Here is a 17,495-nt window from a genome sequence, read left to right as displayed (position 1 = left end):
CGAGTGTACAACGTTTTAAATGTATTCATTTGGTATATTTCAGTTACCACGATTTGAGAGATCAATAAATCGAAGAATTTACGCCTTGCGTTTGGAGTGCTTGTTTTTGGGTTTGCTGGAATAGCGTCACTGACACACGCAGCATCAAACAGGGGAAGGGGTAAGCGCTGCCGCGCCAAGCTAATTCTGGCTGCATTTTCGACACATGAAAAATAACGAATACGTACTACTGTATGACGGAAAATTTTAGTGGTTTTGTAACCGCGACGTTTTCATAGCATGGTAATCCGTGAAGGTAACTGGCACATGCCTACAAACGACCCCCCACCCCCTTAAAAAAATGTCTCCTCGGATCTACACGATTCACGTAGGTCATCCTTTTTTACTTCAAAACGGCGAATTTCGCCGAAAGGTGAGAGATTTTCATGCCTGCAGTTACTCCTGACAGACCATGTCATTGCGATACAGAAAGCAAAAGACACTCGCAAAATTAGAAAAATGAACATAAGACAATTGGCACAAATAAACTTTGAGTCCTATTGGGATTTTTCCCCCCATTCTTTCTAAACATCTTGACGTTCCTCTCTGTTGGGCCACAAATTTTCATCCATGTCACAACGGATGTCCTCTCTTCCTATACAGCATGGAAAGAATCCTCTTGAATGCCTTAACCAGCCTCAGCAGGCATCTGCTGTGATGTCACTACATACTGCATTCATGGCATCCATAAGAGTCATCTGAGTGTGAGGCTGGCAATCATACACTTGCCATCTCCATGTGGAGAAAAAATCTTCAATGGGATTGTGTAATGGGGAGTATGGTGGGAGTAACTCCATTACCATTCTGTTGTGGGTTGCAAACCATTCCCTGATTATGTTGGAGTGTTGGAAACTCATTTTGTCCCAAACTATTACACATTTTGGCAGGAGAATCCCCAGTCTGATCCCTCTCGTGTTCAAAACTGAGTTCCCCGTAGAGTTTGTCTAAAAACATAGAGTATGTCTAAAAACATTGAGAGGACATTCTGTGTTGTAAGACCCATGGTGGGAATATGGGTTAGAACAACATTTTGTGCAATGGGAGCACCCATGGTTATTGGTTACCAAGTCAAGACACATTTAGAACATAACGAAAATGCTTAGAAATAAACACACACATGTTAACATATTCTGACATGTTCATCCATTTTGCATATAAAGAATTATACAATTAAATAATGACTAAATGTTGTTGGTGGTGAGACTTTTCAATAGAGACCCATGATAATCCATTTTGACCATCATGACACATGTAGCTGATAATGTAGGAAACAGCAAAGAATTGTAATCATTTGCATGGATGTATAAAAACATCTGCAACTTGTTCCTAGAAATGAGAAACTGCTTTTTTTTATGTGCACTAGTGACACAATGTTGAGAGGATTGAACAAGTAGTTTTGAGAATTTTAATTCTGAGAAGAGAAACGTACTAAAGCAATTGAGAAAAACTTTAGAAGACACTGAACTGCCTTTTTTGCACCGTAAAAATAGCTGCCTGACTGTTGTTTTCAGCGCACAGACTAAGGCTTTGACACAACATTTCAAGTTCACAGAACTTAACATTTCAACTTGAATTCACAAAGAAATTTAAATATTGCCTGCAGACTTGATTTTGAAGTTAATACAGTGTACGAGAGAGAGAGAGAGAGAGAGAGAGAGAGAGAGAGAGAGAGAGAGAGAGAGAGAGAGAGAGAGAGAGAGAGAGATTGATTTTGGGATAAGTATGGGATGGAACAATTTTGACATTCTTTATGAAAAAAATGATTATAAGATTGTATAATTCATAGATTGAATAATTTTAAGATTGTGACAATATTGTTTAGTATTTTCCCCCTATTGTCTGAAATATAATTGTTGCAATTTTCTTTGAAATATTTTATCATTTTGAAGGTTACATCAACAACCCCTACTTTGAATATAACCCTTACTTTACATTAGTTTTTCTCAATTACTTTGGTACGTTTCTCAGATCAGAATTGAAATTCTCAAAAGTACTTTTTCAATCCTTATAACATCATATCACTAGTGCACATGAAAAACGCAGTTTCTCATTTCTTTGAGCAAGTTGCAGATGTTTTTGTGCATCCATACATGCAATTTTGTAAAATTTTCTGCTGTTTCCTACATGATCAGTTGCATCTGTCATGATGGTCAAAATGGATGATCATGGGTCAATTGAATAGTCTCACCGACCACAACATTTAGTCAACACTTCATTGCATAAGTCTTTACATGCAAAATGGACGAACATGTTGTCAGAATATGTCAACATGTGTGTGCTTATTTCTAAGCATTTTCGTTACTTATTTTACGTAACGTATGTTAACCTGCCAAAATTTGTGATAGTTTGGGACAATGTGGATTTCCACCACTCCAACATAATCAGACACAACAGAATGGTAATGGTTCCTCCAACCATACTCCCTGTTCCTCAATCCCATAGAAGAATTTTTCTCCACATGGATATGGCACATGTATGATGCCAGTCTCACACACAGATGACTCTTCTTGATGCCATGAATGCAGCATGCAGTGACATCACAGCAGATGCCTGCAGAGGCTGGTTAAGATATTCCAGAAGATTTTTTCCATGCTGTATAGCAAGAGAGGACATCCATTGTTACGTGGATGAAAATGTGGGAGGAATATCAAGATGTGTAGAAAGAACGGAAATCCCAACATGTAGCACTCAAAAGTTTAGTTGTGCCGATTGTCTTACAATGTGTTTACATTTCTAATTTTGCTTTTTTTTTTTCTTTGTGATGCTCAGTGCTGTCTTTTGCTTTCTGTATCGCATTGACATGGTTTGTCAAGAAATTGTAAAAACAGTAAAAGTGTAAAATGAATCTTGTCCAGTCTTTTGCAATCTCCCAGACACAAAGGTGTAACTTGAAATTTCCATCAATACGTACGTACACCATCTTCAGCATCAGAGCCTTACACCAGAGTAACTGTTCAATTGAGAGTTTGAATAAGCCATTTGACTGTCTTGTCCGTACACAATGAAACAAGGGCTTGTCATTCTGACAGCACTGACATGTTCACTGACACAGAAATTTAATTATTTTGCACAAAAAAATGGCTTTTGCACGTAATCCATGTTGTTTCACTAGTTGAGCGATGTGTTGTGAGGGTTAAACAAGTAGTTTGGAGAATTTCAATTCTGATGTGAGAAACGTACTAAAGAAAGTGAGAAAAACTGTAAAAATCCCAGACTGACGTAGACTTTAGCATGCTTGCTGACATACAAATCTCCTTTCACGTAGCTAACTCTAATAAAGTGTTTTGATGAAATCCACATTTGCATTCAACACTGGGTCAAATGGCAAACAGATACATCGGAAAGGTCCACATTACAACTTTTGTCGACAGAAGCAACAACATGGCAGGACAAGTTGGCACCAACAAAAGCAGACAGAGGGACATAAGAGCTATTGTACTGTATGTGTTCACAAAAAAAAAGCTGCAGCAACAAAATGGGTTACCAACCACAAAAATGACAGGAAAAAACTGATCAGGGAAGAAAAAGGGAAAAAACAGCTACCCTTTTTGCTTACCTGTACATGTCTTTATGGATACCATTTACTAACAGGGGCATTTTCGGAGGGAGTGTGTTGCTATGTTTACATGCACCTCTGGTTGTATGAGCGGAGGCCATGCACATAAACAAAAAAAAAGTTGGGAAAAAAAGTATATATCTACTGTGAGTGACAACAAAATATGAATATAAAACAAGTTTAAAAAAATAATATTTCCCCTCTTTTAGGACAACTTGTGTAGCAATCTTTTCACACAGTGTATTGTTTATACTTAGGTACGCATGAATACTATTGTGTGCATTTAAACTGTATCACAACCTAGTAGTAATTTGTCGACACAAAACATTCAAGATAACACACACACACTGTATTAATGCAAACACAAAGTGTGTTAAATGTTGTTAGAATATATTGATGATGACAATGGTTACAAAATGGCACATACTATAAAATAATATAGGATGGCGACTATTATCTCTTTTTTTTCTTTTTTTTTTTCTGTTTTGTTTTACCTGTTTGTGTGTAGGCACTCTGCACTCCCGCCTCGGATTGACCTGTGCATCTCCAGGGCCTCACTGTCATTGCCATGACGATGGGTGAACAAATGAAAAATCACCCGAAAAAACACAACAGAGGAGGATGGCAACTCAGACAGGCATGTGATTTTATGAATGACAAAAACCATGAAATAAATCATTCTGGGCTATCATTAAATCATAATTAACAATATACAAATTGAAATGCACCATTTTGAAATCACATTTTTCACACGTTAGTAGTATTAGTATAAGATTATTTTGCAAATAAAATGCGACTGTATTTTGAAAGTATTTAATGTCAATATAGACTAATCCGAGCAAACTGACTGGAAGTACAATATTGCTGGGGTGTGCTGCCCGCAGCACACACAGCCAGCAGATGCCAATTGAAAAATGGGATCGTCCCATATTCAGAAACAAAAGTACGCGTCCCGTATTACTTTACAAGGGACGCGCTCTGTCCTGTATTGTCATGAAAATCGAAAATAGTGTTTAATTTGCTGACAGAACAATGACAATCCCACTCATCTCATTGGTTGAGGCATTGTGGGTTTTCATTATGATATCGGAAGACAACACAGAGTGTGGGATATAAGATGTTTGAGTGAAGCTTGAGTAAAACATGTTCAAATGTTTTTTTTTTTTCCTTTTTCTTCTCTGTGAACTTTATTTTCACTATTTTTATTATATTTTGTGTTCTGTCAATTTCGTTGGCATTTTCACATTACATTGGTAGTGATCATTTGCGAAACTGTTATTGCTTAGGGGACTTTGAACGCACCTCAGTTTATGTTTGCACAGTTTATGCTTTAAAAATACATTGCCAATAACTATTGTTTTTCGATGTGCTTACAGTATATCACTCAAATATGCACTTAATTCAGGTTTGAGTAAAATTATTATACTACAATTACTTTATTAATAAAATAATAATAATAATAATAATAATAATAATTTTTTTTTTTTAAATCACTTCACGTACAAAAAAAATAAATAAATAATTGTAAGGTGACAATTAGCTATTAGGTGTTTATTAGGTTAGGTTATTAGGTGTGCTTATTTTCAGGGAGTTGACAACCTTAGCAGCAGCTAACATTACTGTTTACATTGATTGACGCTGGGCAGCAACTGAGGTGTGTTAACAACCCAGTCATGGCGGCCACCACTACAGAAAGACATCAACAAATCGGCACTCGGATTAGTCTATAAAACGTTATGCTTTTATTATGCAAAATAAAACACAAAGATCGTGAATCTCTAAAATGTGTGTTTTCTTCAACAAATAAATTACTAAGAATCTCTAAAATGTGTATGTTTTTTTTAACAAATAAATTACTAACACATTGTTGCAGGTACATATTTCAAAATCCAAATCTCCAAAGTGTTACCTGTCTTCGGAGTACTCGTAATCTGAGTCACCAGAGCGTTGGTGCTCTAGATGGGAGTCGTGGTAATGGGAAGGGGACTGTGAGTGTTGGCGGTTCTGATGTATCTCATCCAGGCTCCTGACATTAAAAAAAAAAAAAAAAACATTTTAAATTACAATTACTAAACACAAGTACATACAATTAAAGGATAATGACTGGAAATCTGGGTTATGCATCCATGTGATTGTGATAGAATATAATTAGATTTGAAAATAGAATGATTCAAGTTGCTTTGATTCATTTCGATTTATTGGGACCACGATTCTAAAGGATTACGATTCGACTCCATATTGCTCAGCCAATTTCAAGAGGGCGTCATGCAATAGTCGGGCGATTTCATGCTAGGGATTGTAGATCAAGAAAAAAATTTAGGGTAATTTCAGTGATCAGCCAAGACATTTATTCAATCAAAGCCTGACAACAGTTTGGAGGATAGCGAACAGTCCCTCAAAAATCCAGTCCAGTGATGATGGTTTCATAACCGTTCATTTCACTCCAGTTGACCTAAACTGTAAAACTAAACATCCATAACAAAGAAAATTAAACATACTACACTGTGCATTAAAACACAACAAAACAATTAGCATAATGCTAATAAACAGTGTAACAAACTATTGACCAGATAGCAAACATTAGCATTGCATCACAATATTTAAAACAAAGCAAAATAATAGCTTTCTGTGAAGTGCCACACAGCCTTAAATTTGCAAAGGTGACTACACAGTCAGTGTCAGGGTAAAAAAAAAAAAAAAAAAAAAACAGTAACATTCATAGGAAAATTAAATATTTCAACAATCCAGAGTGTCTTTATTATCTTTGAAGGATCAGGGTTTTTTTTTTTCTTTTTATCTTCTAAAAAAAAAAAAAAAAGCCATGATTGTTGACCTATCGTTATTTGTATAGACTTCTTTAAATCATGAGATCCTGGGCCTGGTGTGACCTACAGGCCAGAGTTTGGCAAATATGATCTTCTCACACTATTTGACAAAGTGGGTGATGCCCGTATGTTGTGTGATGTGACAGGTAATATCAAAGGTGGGAGACACAACAAGTTAGGTCCCTTCATTGAGCAACAATCTCAGAGGGTGATCCAAAGAGGATTACATATTGATTGAAGTACAGTGGTACCTCTACATACACATTTAATTTGTTCCAGGACTTGGTTTGTACGTCGAAATGGTTGAATGTTGAGCTGGATTTTCCCATAAGAATACATGAACATTTGAATAATTTGTTCCACAGCCCAAAGACCTATGCTAAATCCTTAATAAAATAGTGAAGGTACAATTACAAAGAGGAATAAAAATAAATAAAAAATACAAATTGGAATAATGATAATATTATAATAATAACGTAACGAATCGGGTTGTAGTGTAGCCGTTTTGTTTTGCATGCTTTTCCTGAACGCACCGTGTGACTGGCTAGAGAGTAAAGGTGCTTTCACTCTAGACCAGGGGTCGGGAACCTATGGCTCGCGAGCCATATCTGGCTCTTATTCCGGCTGCATCTGGCTCGCAGACAAATCTAATTATAAAAAAAAAAAAAAAAAAAAAAAAAGCTTCGTTATACTCCTCTGCGCATTGCACAAAACGGCAACGATCCCCGGCGACTAGAGAGCCGGTTTGCAGTTATTTTAGTGGGAAAGTGGCAAACATACATGTCGTTGCGTCGATCTATCTATTTATCTGTCTATCAATCGCACTGGCAACGCAGATGAGGCAGACACTGATCGAGTGGGGTCGCCGTATTTTGCTGTCAGGTATGTGCGCATGTGCGTAGTAATTTTCCCACGGTTTTAGTTTCGTTTTCCCCGCTAATTATAGAAACCCTTTTGAGATGATGGCAAAAAGGCGAGGAGTATTGTACTTTTCAGCTGGAATGGACAGAGGAATTTGCCTTTGCGGAGAGAGCAGGTTTGCATCTATGAAAAGGTCAAATATAAAGCGGCACTTCGACACCCGCCATACTACATTTCCATCGATATATCTGGGAGAAGAAAGCATGTCAAGAGCTTCTTACAAGAGTGCAAACTAGTCAGTAGCAACTCTGTGTCTGGACCAAACAAGGGGACTGGAATTCGGCTAGCTTTGCTGGCGCTTTAGCAATTGTGAGGAATGGGAAGCCATTCACCGATGGGGAGTACGCCAAAGCATTCATACTTGATGTTGCCAATGAACTTTTTGACGACTTTTCAGATAAAGACAAGATTATTAAATGGATAAAAGACATGCCCCTGTCAGCAAGAACTGTTCACGAACGTAGCATCATGATGTCAAATCAAAATGAGGCAACGCATGAAGGACATAAATTCGGCTCCATTTTTTTCACTCGCTTTGGATGAGTCAACGGACGTAAGCAATTTATCACAGTTCAGCGTGATCGCAAGGTATGTTGTCGTTTACACAGTACGTGAGGAAAGTCTGGCAGTTTTGGCTATGCAAGGGACAACAAGAGGGAAAGATTTATTCAAGTCCTTCATTGAGTTTGCTAAAGAAAAAAAATCTACCAATGGACAAACTTGTGTTCCGTGTATGGTTGGAAAAAACATAGGATTCGTGTCGTTTCTTCGTGAACATGAAAAGAGACGTATCCTAAGTTTCTCAATGCCTGCATGACGCTTAACCTCATCAAGTATCAACCAGACTACAAAGCCATCAGCAACACCATGCAGCACCAGAAGTCGCATTAATGGTGAGAAATACTCATCATTGATTAGCAACAGCATAACAATGTTATTAAAAAGAATTCGGAGACTTATTGTACTTTAAAAATGTTGAAATTACATAAAATGCACACATTACTCGTATTTTTAGTTTTAAACATGTTGTATGGCTCTCACGGAATTACATTTTGAAAAATGTGGTGTTTATGGCTCTCTCAGCCAAAAACGTTCCCGACCTCTGCTCTAGACCAAGAGGACTAGGGTCCAGTTGGAGAACTACCTCACAGCAACACTTCCAAATGAGTTGAAAAAGTTCAGCGCTGTGCCAACTGGAATTACCAAGTAGCATCACGTGGACGAAAAGTGCACTCATTTATTGCACAAACAGAAGAGGAAATACCTCTCTCCTGGGAAGGAGGGAGCGTGGAGTGTCACAGTGTGGTGTTATGATGCTGCATGTAATGTAACATGGGATTATTTTTAAATGTTAAACTGTATACTGGTCCTTCTGAAAAAAATTTGCATATTGTGATAAAGTTAATTATTTTCTGTAATGTACTGATAAACATTAGACTTTCATATATTTTATATTCATTACACACAACTGAAGTAGTTTAAGCCTTTTATTGTTTTAATATTGATGATTTTGGCACAAAAGTATAGAAAAAACTACAATCTCTATCTCAAAAAATTAGCATATCATGCAAAGGTACTCTGAAGAAGCTACTAACCTAATCATCTGAATCAACAAATTAACTCAAAACCCCTGCGAAAGATTCATAAGGTTTTTGAAAACTCCCAGCCTGGTTCATTAGTCAAAACAGCAATCATGGGCAAGACTGCCGACCTGACTGCAGTCCAGAAGGCCATCATTGACACCCTCAAGCAAAAGGCTAAGACACAGAAAGAAATTTCTGAGTGTATAGGCTGTTCCCAGAGTGCTGTATCAAGGCACCTCAGTGGGAAGTCTGTGGAAAGGAAAAAGCGTGGCAGGAAACGCTGCACAACCAAAAAAGGTGACCACACCCTGAGAAAGATTGTGGACAAGGGCCGATTCCAGACCTCGGGGGACCTGCAGAAACAGTGGACTGAGTCTGGAGTAGAAACATCCAGAGCCACCGTGCAGAGACGTGTGCTGGAAATGGGCTACAGGTGTCGCATTCCCTAGGTCAAGCCACTTTTGAACCTGAACCAGCGGCAGAAGCGCCTGACCTGGGCTACAGAGAAGCAGCACTGGACTGTTGCTCAGTGGTCCAAAGAGCTTCTTTCAGATGAAAGCAAATTTTGCATGTCATACGGAAATCAAGGTGCCGGAGTTTGGAGGAAGACTGGGGAGAAGGAAACGCCAAAATGCCTGAAGTCCAGTGTCAAGTACCCATAGTCAGTGATGGTCTGGGGTGCCATGGCAGCTGCTGGTGTTGGTCTACTGTGTTTTATCAAGGGCAGGGTCAATGCAGCTAGCTATCAGGAGATTTTGGAGCACTTCATGCTTCCATCTGCTGAATAGCTTTATGGAGATGAAGATTTCATTTTTCAGCATGACCTGGCACCTGCTCACAGTGCCAAAACCACAGGTAAATGGTTTACTGACCATGGTATTACTGTGCTCAATTGGTCTGCCAACTCTCCTGACCTGAACCCCATAGAGAATCTGTGGGATATTGAGAAGAGGAAGTTGAGAGACACCAGACCCAACACTGTGGATGGGCTTAAGGCCGCTATCGACGCATCCTGGGCCTCCATAACACCTTAGCAGTGTCACAGGCTGATTACCTCCATGCCACGCCGCATTGAAGCAGTCACATCTGCAAAATGATTCCCGACCAAGTTTTGAGTATATAGCTGATATAATTAATTGAAGGTTGACTTTTTTTGTATTAAAAAACACTTTTTTGTATTGGTTGGATGAGATATGCTAATTTTTGGAGATGGGGATTTTTGGCTTTTCTAGAATTTTTAGCCAAAATCATCAATATTAAAACAATAAAAGGCTTGAACTACTTCAGTTGTGTGTAATGAATCTAAAATATATGAAAGTCTAATGTTTACCAGTACATTCCAGAAAATAATAACTTTATCACAATATGCTAATTTTTTGAGAGGGAATAGTATATATATATATATATATATATATATATATATATATATATATATATATATATATATATATATATATATATATATATATATATATATATATATATATATATATATATATATATATTAGCGGTGTCAACAATAATCGATGCGGCGATGCATCCCGATGCATCGCCGGGGCATTGACGATTCAATTCGATGCGGGCAACAAGCCGAATCGATTCAGCGCATTTTAAAATATATAAGTACGTTAAAAAATCTTTCCTGCGCAATTCCGGTGATGCAATGGATTTGGTTTCCCCATTTGTATTATTATTGTCATGTTTCATTTTTTACACACTGCATAACTCTGGTCAAGTTTCCCACCAACCTCATAGAAGCCAAAATGTCTCCAGATGTCAGCTTTCAATGTATTAGGTGCATCAAGAATCTTTCTTGCTCCCTCTTTCTCCGCTTCAGCCATTGTTATGTTATGTCCTATCTCTTAGAGGTTAGATCTTGTGCCCGAACCCGAACGGGTCGGGCCCAAAATGTTAAGCATTCACGTTCGGGTCGGGTCAGGCCGCCCCGCGCCGGACTAATAAATTATTAAAAAAAAAAAAAAAAAGGGATAAAACCGAGAGCAGGCTCTCTGTATTGTGCATTTGCTTGTGCACTCCATGAAGCAGTGGCGCCGCACGCTTTTTCTTCTTCTCCTCCGCTGTGGCGCTTGCGATTCGTTACGAAAGACACTTTTATTTATGCACACAAAGGCAACACAAATGTGATCCTTTTGAATCCTCTCCTCTGTGTGTCTGCAAACTCGTTTTTTTTTTTTTTTTTATACTAGACTTTCCCAGCGTTATTTCGTTGTGTAAATGATTTTATAATGATCACAAAAATATGTAGACTATTTAAACATTAAGAAAACTTGCGTTTTTTTTTCTGCCAACTGAGAATTCGTTACGAAAGACACTTTTTTATGCACACAAAGGCAACACAAATGTGATCCTTTTGAATCTTCTCCTCTGTGTCTGAAAAATCGCATGTTTTTTTTTTTTTAATATTAAACTTTCCCAGCGTTATTTCGTTGTGCAAATGCTTCTATAATGATCACAAAAATATGTAGACTATTTAAACATTAAGAAACATTTTTTTTCTGCCATCTCGAAGAAATGAAAATAAATTGCTGCTGCTGCGTTTTTTTTTTTTTCCGCGTCACTCCAAGCCGGGTGGGGCTTCAATACCAGCGGGCCGTGTCGGGTCGGGCTGGATTTTTTAGGTCCCATCTAACCTCTACTATCTCTCTGCTCTCTCAATTGCAAAAAAAAAAAAGATATTTCCTCATGTTGAAACAGATTGTTATGGCTGCTAAAATGCTGCTGCACTTCATTTTAATTCATTATTTTTTATTGTTATGTGGTAGTTACTGATTGCATTTCTAAGTTGATTGCACATATACTGTATAGTGGGCTAGGTCAACATTTTACTTTTGTTCTACATTGCAATTTAGTTGAATGTTTTGTTTGTAACTGAACTGATCCCTGGATTGATATTGCGATAAAGATGCTGCTGCACTACAATATTTTCTTTGTCGCTTTCTTTAATATTTACTTGAATATTTTTATCGATGGGTTGTTGTGACTAAAATACAGTGACTGTTATTACTGACTTTGCGCAGGAGTTCAGATGTTGCACTGTGTGAAAGGCTGCTACTGTGTGTAAAAAAAAAGAGAAAGCCCTGGTCTCATTCAAAGCACCAATTAAATGCTGTGATCTGTTTTTTGTTTTTTTTTTTAATATATATCTAAAAGTATTTTCATTTGACTTCAACCAGGAGTGACACAAGAGCCAATAAAAAGTTGTTTAGTGTCTGACCGCTTTTTTTTATTACTGTCTTTTATTTTCTAATGATAATATAACCATGTATCTGTATGTGTCCATTTTTTGTCAAATGACTGTTTTGTGAAGCAGAGGTTTTTATGCTTTTAGGTTTGAAAAAAACAAATAAACAAACGTAATATAGCATAGCATAGCAAGTCACTGCTCGGCTAGCGGCGGGTCACTCCCTCCCGACTTTAATGCCGAGCGAACTGAAGTACCGTAGCGGCCCGAATATAAGACTGTGTTTTTTGCATTGAAATAAGACTGAAAAAGTGGGGGTCGTCTTGTATTCGCGGTCTAGACATTATACCCACTCACGACGCAAGATGGCGCCAGATATCATTGAAGCGATGTTCTGTCATAACAGATCTCAGCTACTCTCAAATTTAACCAGTTTGCAATATTTTATTGCAATGTTTTTCCTTATTCAGATTTGTTTCAATACTACAGTTACAGTTAGGCTTCACTTTGATGGTTAATGCAGTAATTGCAATTTTGTTGTTTTATCACAATAGATTGGTTTATTTACATTTCAAAAACCAGAAGCCATTCATTTACGAATGTGATTTCACTTTAGTTTACATATTTAAATGTTCAGATATTAAGATTTGAATGAGGCAAAATAACATGCGTTTTCTCTCAAATATATTGTTATAATCATTTGTTTCAGATGTACTGTAATTATTTTCTGTACAAAAATTAATTTGGTGATCAAAATGTCTTTTTTCAAACTTGAGTCTTGAAAAAGAGGGGGTTGTCTTATAATCAGGGCCGTCTTATATTCAGGCCAATAGGGTATATAAAACATCCATGGCGGAAAATTAAACCATGAAAGGGAACCGCGTGGTACCCCAAGTTACACAGGTGCATATTTGTTCTCATTTTTGTGACTTTTTGGACTGCACTTGCAGGAGAGCAAGACTCACAAAACGACCACACTGCGAGGCTCCACCTGTCTTGGCCAGTCACTCTCACACGGTGAAATTCAGCAACAGCATGCAAAACACAATTGCCACGTTAGAACCTGATTGTGTGTATGAAATGCAACTGCTTAGCACAGCACAACAACATTTGGTCATGGCTAATTGTCTGTCATTTTGCCATTGTTGATTCTGAATAGCGTCCACGCTCTACTTCCGCTTCCAAGGATGCCATGTGTGTACCGTCACAGCCAAGAGCCTCACAGCTTCCACGCTGTGACGATGCACATATAGTAGCAAAAGCGCACCCTGCTCCAGTTGCATTCACAAGCAAAGCAGGGTGCGCCTAAATCAGACCAAGACGCATGGTTTTTGAGCCAACCAGAGTTCGGTTGTTTGGTCCGAACTAAAGTTCGGATGCGCGTTCACATTTACAAAACGATGCGGACTATCTGTGGAAAAGAACATAGGCGTCGACTATGGTGGATAGTAGCCATGTTATCATAAATCGTCGTAATTCGAGCATGTCGTCATATGTCGAGACAAATGACGAGTCAAATTTTACATCAGATGTCGAAGTGATCGTATGTCGAGGTACCACTGTACTATCTTATTAATGAATTTGGGAAAAAGACAACTCAGTCTCAAGTAATTAAACTAGGTATGTTTTATTAACTCACCAGTAGCTAGTTAAAAATGAGCAAGACCTCAGGTTACGAGCAACCTGAATAAAGAAATGAATTGATTTGACGTGCTTGAAACTTGCGACTCAGTTTGAGTTATTTTCTGAAAGAAACTAAGGACTTGCTATGAACATGAGGGTTACAAAATTTCTTATTTGCATCTTGCACATTTGTGACAGTCTCACCTTTGGTTTATACTGACCTTTGCATGGGCACATATGCAGGCCGGGACCTCGCCCTGCACGAATCCTCTCGGTGAGGAGAAACAGAGCGAGAGCGATGCTGAAGTGCACGCTGCTGTTCAGGCACAGCCAATGTACTACCTCGCTCTCTTTCCCTTGAACTACGCTCTCCTCCTACAAAATCATTGAAACACACACACACACACAGAAGTAGATCAGCTGTGGACCTTTCATACATACAGGCACATTAGCATTGCGGAACTAACTCCTTTGTGTATATACTGTAGCAAAACATCACTATATTCCACAGAAAAATGGCTAATTTTGAAGCAAGCTTAAATAGCTCTTCTTGCAGTGTACAGTGAGAAAAGACTATTCATTATTAGTTACTATATACATGTATGTTTACCTATTATATCATATACTTAATATTTATAATTAATATTTGCTAAGATTTTAAACACTGTTCTGAACAACAGGGGATGCCCAAGTGGGGAACCATGAGCATCTCAGAAGGAAAAAAAAAAAGTTTAAAACTTCCCCTACTCACGTACACCTACTTTTACCTGCAGCCGGATTCTTTAATACTAGGGATTTCCCAATCCGATCATGTGATTGGAAATTGGGCCAATCGCGCCATTTTTAAGAGGATCGGAATCGGGTGAAAAGGATGGAGTTTTTAATTTAAAAAACATATTTATCTTTTTCAGCTTCATGCTCGTACAGCCTCCCACACAACCTCCTGCTGCTTTTCTTGGTCAGCAGTGCAGCTGGGGTTTGCTACTTAAAGTTAATGATGCTTGACAGGTTTGTAGCTTTGATATGACGAGCGAAGGTTCTGTACCGTTAGGATCAAAGGCACATATGTGTTTATCATTATTTAGTTACTCTTCGCTGTCTACAGGCTGTTCTCAGCAGCGTGTGGAGGAAAAGGAATGATGAGTACAATCCCAGGAACACCATCCCCACTGTGAAGAATGTGGGTGGAAACCTCATGCTTTGGGGCAACTTTTCAGCAAAGGGGAGAGGATGACTGTACTTTATAAAGCTGAGGATGAAGGGTAAATGTATCATCAGATTTTGAGCCACAACCTCCTTCCCTCAGTCAGAGAATTGTAGATGAGTCGTGGCTGGATCCTCCAACATGACAATGATCCGAAGCACACAGCCAAACTGACCAAGGAGAGGCTGTGTAAAAAGTCTTCAGACCTCAATCCAATAGAAAATTATTAGCTGGAGCTGAAACTTCGTGTTTCTCAACGACAGCCCCGAAACCTGACAGATCTAGAGAAGATTTGTGTGGAGGAATGGACCAAAATCCCTGTTTCCATATGTGAAAACCTGGAGAAGAACTACAGAACGCGTCTGACCTCTGTAATTGCAAGCAAAGGCTTCTGCACCAAATATTAACATTGACTTTCTCAGGGGTACAAATACTTACAAACCCCAGTGAATTAAAAATAAATTATTGAAAAATCATACAATGTGAGTTCCAGATTTTTTTTCCATATTACAGTTATCCCTCGTTTTTTGCTTTTAATGGGGACAGATCCCGCCGCAATAAGTGAAAAACAAAGTAGTGCCCTCCACCCCCCAAAAAAATAAAACCATTTTTTTTGTTCAATTTATTTATTCAAATCTATTATATCTGCGTTTTCGAGATACATATAAGACATCTTTTTTTACCTTTTTCCCCAAAGTATACGTAAAACATCTTTTTAAGCACTTAGAATGTAAAAATTATGTTTTAAGTTAAGTTTTATGTTTTAAGTTAATTAAGTTTTAAACATGTTACTGTCACACATAATTATTTTTAAACAAGAAAGTAGACCCCCAATCCATTAAAAAAAGTAAAACTTTTTTTTTTTTTTTTTAAATCTTTATTAAATGATTCATTGAGTGTGGACTCAAATCCACTCGTTGCCACAGCAACTGTTTAACAAGTTAAACGATGATTAACGCATGCGGCCCTTTAAAGGTCAAGTCTCTAGCAAGAGCAAAACTTAACCGTCTGTCAATCATCGTTTACTTTAATAAGCAACTCCAGTTCACTCTCTGACGAACAAAGAGCACTGAGAGGGAGGGAGGGAGCAAGCGTGAGACTATGCAATCAGCTAGGGACAGCTCATCTGTATTTTTTCTTTTTTTTAAATTGAAAAAAAAAAATCTGAGATGGACTAAGAGCGCGAGGTGTGAAGCGTGAAGTAGCGAGGGATTACTGTATGTCTCGGTAAGTGGAAATGCATCTATGAAATTTCAGACCTCTACATATTTTCTAAGTATTTTCTAACTTTGCAAAATCACAAGAGGTGCAAATACTTCTGCTCCTTACTGTATATCTCAATGTTAATTTTTTCCAATATACTTTAATTCAGACCTAATTATATATATATATATATATATATATATATATATATATATATATATATATATATATATATATATATATATATATTTATATATATATATATATATATATATATATATATATATACATACATATACATATATGGATTATTTTTTCTTTTTAAGGGCTAAAAAGTAACAAAATAATCCAGAAATGCTACGGCATTGCGAAAAGATACAAAACTATGTCCAGAACGTTTTATACTCTGCAACACTCCTGGAAAAAAAGGAAGAGACTGTACTGTAAAAAGTACAGTACTGGAAGATATTTGGAACTTTTTTTCAAATAAAAACAAAACAAAAACAAAAAAACACCTTTTTTCGGTATCGGTTCGGGACTCTGTATTGGCAGATTCGGGTGCAAAAATATGCGATCGGGACATCCCTAAATACTATGTCTTTCCATTAGGTGAAAAGGAAGTGCATCAAAAAAAAAAAAAACATAACTGCACAGCAATTTCTAACATCAAAATTGCCCATATCAGATTTGTATATAAAATATAACAGTGAATTTGTCAGGAAATCAGGACACAACAAGTACTGCCGAACAGAAATTCAGTTGTCAAAATGACAAGTGTCTTTAAAAATGAATAAAACTGTTTCTGTCAGATATCTGAGGCATGCAGATCACATGAGACTTAGTGGAATGGCAGTGAACTAAAGCTACGGTTCCGCATGCGTTCAACGTAACAAGTGTTCCTACAGTCAGCAGAGGAGGAGAACGTTTTAATGTAGCCCCTGATATATAGTACACCATTAAGATACAGCCAAAACAACATACACCACCAGTCCAATAGAAATACAATTGATAATGCATTTGAAGATTTCGGTGCAAGATGTTGAATTTCAGAGGTTTGGGGGGCATCATCTGTTCTCTCACCCAGTGCTGGGGTGCCCATAGGCTGCTACAAGGCAACACGTAATAAGTAACCATGCCCCCTACCCACCTTTAGTCACTATCATCAAACCATCATCAAACTCTGTATCAATGATGCGATGAGACCCTGCAGTTACGCACACACATACAAAAGACCATCAGATTGGGAGGTTCTACATGTTGTGCACCCAGGGACAAATCATCTGTGCGCTTTGCAACGGCTAGGACCCCACACTTTTGGTTCACAAGATGACAGAATGTT

At 37.7% G+C, this 17,495-nt stretch overlaps 1 protein-coding gene across 12 annotated transcripts in view; it reads right to left on the bottom strand.

The window, feature by feature from the left end:
- Nucleotides 1-17,495, bottom strand: part of rims1b (regulating synaptic membrane exocytosis 1b) — a 141,668-nt gene that overhangs the window by 51,193 nt on the left and 72,980 nt on the right. For 5 of the 12 annotated variants that reach the window (XM_057842448.1, XM_057842449.1, XM_057842451.1 and 2 more), the window contains exons 16-20: nucleotides 17,304-17,360; nucleotides 13,971-14,124; nucleotides 5,505-5,621; nucleotides 4,090-4,152; nucleotides 3,596-3,673 (exon numbers count right to left, since the gene is read on the bottom strand). In XM_057842448.1, coding sequence (XP_057698431.1) covers nucleotides 3,596-3,673; nucleotides 4,090-4,152; nucleotides 5,505-5,621; nucleotides 13,971-14,124; nucleotides 17,304-17,360 — 469 coding nt within the window. The remainder of the gene's footprint in view (nucleotides 1-3,595; nucleotides 3,674-4,089; nucleotides 4,153-5,504; nucleotides 5,622-13,970; nucleotides 14,125-17,303; nucleotides 17,361-17,495) is intronic. The other 7 variants (XM_057842454.1, XM_057842455.1, XM_057842456.1 and 4 more) reach the window with 2 other exon arrangements.

The sequence above is a fragment of the Corythoichthys intestinalis genome, chromosome 8 (genome assembly GCF_030265065.1).
Source record: "Corythoichthys intestinalis isolate RoL2023-P3 chromosome 8, ASM3026506v1, whole genome shotgun sequence".
Lineage (NCBI taxonomy): Eukaryota > Metazoa > Chordata > Actinopteri > Syngnathiformes > Syngnathidae > Corythoichthys > Corythoichthys intestinalis.
This window is presented reverse-complemented; position numbering and strand designations above follow the sequence as displayed.